The sequence below is a fragment of the Labeo rohita genome, chromosome 1 (genome assembly GCF_022985175.1).
Source record: "Labeo rohita strain BAU-BD-2019 chromosome 1, IGBB_LRoh.1.0, whole genome shotgun sequence".
Taxonomy (NCBI): domain Eukaryota; kingdom Metazoa; phylum Chordata; class Actinopteri; order Cypriniformes; family Cyprinidae; genus Labeo; species Labeo rohita.
In genome coordinates this window covers 914,593-920,725 of record NC_066869.1, presented here as the reverse complement: position 1 = coordinate 920,725, position 6,133 = coordinate 914,593, and the positions used below count along the sequence as shown (strand labels likewise).

Genomic DNA, 6,133 nt, shown 5'->3' with positions numbered 1-6,133 from the left:
TGTTTAGTTTACATTTAGTAGTAACACAACTGCTAGGTCAAAACAACCCAATCACTGGGTTTGTCCATGTATTCAAGTAATGCAGTTTCTATAATCAGATGCGGGAAAAAGATCACACTATGAATTACATCAACTCAAATTTCACTGTCATCATGTTTTTAAAGCTCACACATTCTGAAATGACTTGAAAAGGGCCGATAAATCTATTTGATTTCTTTCCAAAATGCTTTTTTTCATTTTTTATTTACTGTTATTGACCTCATTTTGATATCATAAACCAGGAGTGCAGCCATTTGGAGTGTAGCCATCCAAAATATATATATGTAGCCTATGTAACAATGAAACCTGAGCGTAGTATGCAGTACAATAATATGATATGACACCAGACACCGACAAATGAACTTACCGTGAGAATCACATTTCCTAACAATCTTCTTTGCTTTCGGTTTCGACACAGGTGTGTCCGCACGCTCACATTTCACCAACAAATAAACCCCGCCCATCTCTCTTCTTTATTCAGTTTTCTGGTGGGTTTAATCTCGTTAAAGATGTTTAGCGCCACCTACTGATTACTGGAGTATGTAACATAACCTCCTCTATCTCTAAGCCTTGCTCCCAGCTGTTATTCTTTCAATTTCAATTCTGTCAATTAATTTCCACTTCCTTCCATTTTCAGTAATAATTGCTTCCTATTTAATTATTTATGAAAAAAATGTAATTAATGTACACTCCGCATCTCTTTCAATTTCTATCTGTTTTATTGCATTTGTCTTATCACGAGCAATAGATTAGCCTACAATCTAGTAAATGTGATGTCTTCTGTATCTGAAGGGATTACATTTCACTGATTTATTAATATTGTAATATTCTTAGTAATAAACTGCACACGATCTGTCACTATTTGTGCCAAGCTCTATATATAGTACATACATTACACTTGTTTACATAGATGGATCGTTAGTGCACAGTTTTGACCAGCAGATGTCGCCAGTGTGTCATATTTCGAGCGCATAAAAAAACCTCTTAAAAAAACATTAAAAAAAAAAACTCATTAAATACCATGAAATAAAGAAGACAAAAGTACAAAACAATGATATAGGGATGAATACATCGTTCAAGATGTACTGTTCTGTGTGAACGAGGGAACACAATGTTTTTCACATCATTTAGTAGCAAAAACACTAGTCTACCACATCCAGTTCTCAAAAGTCATGTGAACAAATGTACTGTATGTGTTTCATGGCCTTATTTCAGTGACTTAAAAAAATATTTTTTTCACTATCCACACATAAACCTTATTTTCTCAGAAATACACATTTTTACATACATGCTGATTACATACTGTAGGCCAGTTTGTGCTGATCAGACTTTAGCCATTAACATGTCTGTAAGAAACTGACAAAAGCACCAATGTCAGGGGATGTGAAAACTTCTCCAGGGTCCCAAAACCCCCTCAGACCCCAGACAGTTAAACAGTTGTCTATGGCCCCAGAAAAGATTGAAGTTGTTGATGAAATTCATTACTTTTATGTTGCAGGTTCTTTGTAGCGATGCATTAAGCCCAAGTAACTGTGAAAACATGTTAGTTCCCCTCGTTGGGAGTGCTCCACTGATGAAGGACTGAAATTTAAGTCTTCAAAGTGTTTCAAGGAGTTCAATGAAACCCCTCTTAAGGAGTTCTGACTGCTCTTTATGAAAATCATCCTTCCCCACATGGATGATGATTCGATTTGCAGTTGTTGTGCTTCATCAGAATGTTCTTTTATTATTATTATTATTATATTTTTTTATTGAGACCCTATACATATGTACACCAATATGTACACATACACACATATATGTACACAAATACATAAAGACATAAGGACATAAATACACATTGAAAGAGCATCAATATAAGCTACTTTTGGTTACACTGTTTTAAATTAGAATCTGAAGTGCAATTTGGTAGTCTGTGATTTGGAGTGCAAATTGGAATTTTCTATTTCAAGTTTAGATTTTATAGATGCTGTAAGTTTTTCCATATTGCAATGTGTTATGTTCTTTATTTTTGGGTATAGTTGAGGATAGGTCGCCAAGTAATGCTATTTTCGGACACATTGGGATGCTGAGCTCAAGAATCTCTGATAGTCTGTGCATGACATCCAACCAAAAGCGTTGAAGATACCTACAATCCCAGTAGGCATGTAAATAATTATCAGTGTAAGTTGGACAGTGTGTACACTCATTGGCATCTGTATATCCCATTAGATGTAGTTTATGGGTTGTAATGTGTGTTCTATGTAGCAGTTTGTATCGAATCAGTTGAACTTCACTGTTACATGACAAAGTATATATTGATGCAGAGTTTTTACCAGTTAATATTCTCTGAACCAATGTCTGTAGTCCATTTTTGAGTGGGAATTGCTATTGATTTGTCAGATTTTATTAGGAATTTACATCTGACACTGTGACAGCAGTTTCTTTGGTTTTAAAAGTAAAAGGGCTTGGAAAAGTGGGGAGTGACCTTCTTTTAAATTTCTTGAACCAACTGTTTTTCTTATTACTCCTTTTAGCCGTATGTATTGAAAGCCGGCTTGGTTTGTAATGTTATATTTCAATTTAATTTGGTTGAATGTCATGAGCAGGCCGCCCGAGTACAACTGACCCAGGCTGGTTATCCCTCTCTGACTCTGTGCTGTAAAATGGATGGGTTTTTTATTAATGAGAAACATGTGTTTATACCATAGAATGTTCTGAAGTTCCCTGTTCACATTAGAAATGGTTGCTTGAGGAAATCAGCATGTAGTTGTAGTTCTGCTACTGATGTCTCTGATTATAGAGTCCAGAGTCATATTCGATTCTCCCAGTCACAGATCAAAGATCACACATAGACAGTTTTCTGAGTTCATCCATGTACTGTATTTACTGAAGACAAATGAGAAAACACCAGACAGACATAAATCGTTGCTCATCCAGTAACAAAACTGCCATTCATCTCAACAGCTCATCTTAAACTGAAGACTTTACAATCAATAAATGACTTTGATGTGATTATGAACTCGGTCTCTTTTTTTTTTTATGCTTTTATGAACATGAAGAGCTTAAAATGACACAAACGATAATACACCATACCTGAAGACAAATGAGAAAACAACAGACAGACATGAATCGTTGCTCATCCGGTAACAAAACTGCCAAAAAATCATACAAATAAGAATAATCAAAGTAAACACACAGAAATAAAAGAAATACAAAAGATTCCATATATATGTAGTGTGCTTGGTCACATGTGAAATACATGAAGCAATTACTCGTCAGTTGCGATCTTCATATCGCCCCAATATCAAGTAAAAGAGTTTTAGATACATTTCTAGATTAATATATTTGATTTTAAAAGAAAATAAAGTAAATAATTCAGCACTTTGAGACATTTTACCTGCCATTCATCTCAACAGCTCATGTTGAACTGAAGAGAAAATGGCTGATGTAGCTACTTATTAATTCTTGTTGCCTGTCGGTGTCTCCAAAACTTTTTTTTTTTAGGTGCATTAACAATGAACAATGAATAATTTTTACAATTACAACAGGCATTTTTTGCACAATTCATAATAAATTCCTTTTTTACCCTGTTACACTCTGAGCTGAATGCTGCCGTCTGCTCGACCTTGAGCACCTGTTTGTAGTGATGTTCTGCTGGCTCATACGATCCATGTTCAGTCACATTTGGGTTTTCTTCACATCATTAATGATTCAAATCTGTTCTCAAGCTGTATAGGGGATGGTAAAATACCAGTGTTTGCAAGCCTTGTCATAGCCGTATCTGGGGTAGAGGATGCTACTGCAGCAATAAGAGACACTTGTGACAATCTGATGTCTCGAGTGCCTTTGGGTCTCGCTCCCTGTTTGTGCCATCGATCAGTGTGTTGATCAGTTTCAGCTTGTTCCTCTACAATTGGTATAAACTGTTGAGATTCACTAGATTCACGGGACTCATTGGCTGTACACTGAGGGGGTCTGTGATGATGGTCTGCTGTGTGTTCTGCCTGTTTTGGAAGAAGTTTTGTAGAAGTCTGTGGCAGTTCATGCAGCGAGTAGATTCCACAAGAGGTATTTTCTTTCTCATCTGTTTGAATGGTGGCAGCTGTATTTTCCAGTCTCCAGAATGTAAGCTGCTGGCAGTGGGTGGCAGGCAAAAAAACATCTTTTTTTGCAGCATTATTCCAGTTTTTAGTTTTAGTGTTTGTGCCAAAAATGTGTTGTTTGAGCACTGTGCTGATCTACTGAAGCTCAAACTTTAGAAATGTACAGAAAACAGGGAGCAAAGGGCAGAGCAGTAAACAAGAGCATCTGAACAGTAGTGAAGCACATCAGTGATTAATAAACAAGTTCATGATTAAATGAGTAACAAATGTGTTTTTACTCAATTTGATGATCAATTTACAAAATTTAAATACAAAAAAAAAAACATTATTACTCTGTTTATTAAAGATTCAGAACAGTATGCGTTTCTGATCTGGATTAATAATTTATAGATGACAATGAAATAATAATTAAAAATGAATGAATACAAATGTAATGATGTGAGATTTGATGAGTTTGTGTGCATGTGAACATCAGAAAGAGGATTTACAGAGAGTCTCTCTATCGTTTAATATCACACAGAGACACTGAGGAATAATCAAGCCTGAATCCAGCATAGAGGGGTTCAGTGAATGTGGTGTTGAATGTGTGTAAGTGTGTGAGTGTGTGTGTGTCAGAGACGCTGTAGAAGGACAGAGAGCCGGACGACACGTCCACATACACTCCTACTCTATCAGAGGATGAACGGACAACAGGTATTTCAGTTCTGTTATTACTGTGACAAACAGCAAATCTGTTACCAACGCAGTTCAGACTCCAGGATTTGCCATTTAATCCAAACCAACAGTCAATCCAACCTCCTTTCCTGTTGATTCCTTTATATGACACTGATATATCAGCCTTATATCCGCTCCATTTAACCTCCCAGTAACAGCGTTCAGTCAGACTCTTAACACTCAGAACCTGAAGAAGGACATCAAATCTCTCTGGATGATCAGGATACGGCTGATGATCTTCCACACCTGTGATCTTCCTGTTGTCATCAGACAGAATGAGTCGAGTGTTTGCTGTGTTTGGATCCAGTGTGAGATCACAGGCATCTGAACACAAGAAGAGAGAAACATCAGGAACAACACAACAGTGAAGATGTGTGTCTGTGTGTGTTGCAGGACTGAACAGGAATGTCTTCATTTCTTGAACATTATAATATATCAGTGGCCATATAACACATCCAACAAGTTTAGCAAACATCCCAAAATGATTTAATGCTAAACAGTTAAAGAAAAAGTTTAGGAAAAAATGAACAGAAGGAAAACATATTAAGATATTAACACATTTAGAAAAGTATTCAAACACTGAGAGTTTTTGTGCTTTTGCCTTTATACACCACTACAATAAATAAAACAAAATAAATAAAAAGTTTTATTAAAACAATACAACTTTTAGCTTTATTTTAAGAGGTTCCACAAAAATATGACATTTACCATTTAGGAGTTACAGCCATTTTAAGCAAAGTACCTCCATTTTCAGGGGCTCAATAGTATTTGGACAGCTGACTAAGATGAGGTTAACTGACCAGGTGCTGTCCATTCCCTCATTACTTCAAGACAAATTAAGCAGATAAAAGCTCTGGAGTTGATATGACGTATCAAATTGGCATTTGGAAGCTGTTTGACCAATATGAAGTCCAAGGAGATCTCGATGAAAGTGAAGGAGGCCATCATTAGGCTGAAAAAAATCAACATAAATCTATAAGAGAGACAGAAAAAACCTTAGGTGTGGCCAGATCAACACACTTTTATTAAGAAGGAAAGCACAGCAGTTTACATTCCGGAGACGGGAAAACACAGCTGCCTACTTTCAACAGATGAGAAAGAAAATGCCTCTTCAGCCTCTTCTGGAATCTACTTGCTGCACAAACTGCCACAGACTTCTACAAAGAATTGTGGTTCTTGAAATAAAGTTACTTGCAGATCATCAGTTACACTCAGCAGATCATCGTCACGGACCCCCTCAGCATACAGCCGGTAAGTCCCGTGAACCCAGTGATTCTCAACAGTTTACAAGTGTA

The 6,133-nt window shown here is 36.5% G+C and overlaps 1 protein-coding gene across 1 annotated transcript in view; it reads right to left on the bottom strand.

Moving 5' to 3' along the window:
- Positions 1 to 2,872: 2,872 nt before the first annotated feature.
- LOC127163904 (NACHT, LRR and PYD domains-containing protein 3) overlaps positions 2,873 to 6,133 on the bottom strand; it is a 187,176-nt gene continuing 183,915 nt past the window's right edge. Inside the window, exon 11 of the mRNA XM_051107422.1 lies at positions 2,873 to 5,162. Coding sequence (XP_050963379.1) covers positions 4,624 to 5,162 — 539 coding nt within the window. The 3' untranslated portion in view covers positions 2,873 to 4,623. The remainder of the gene's footprint in view (positions 5,163 to 6,133) is intronic.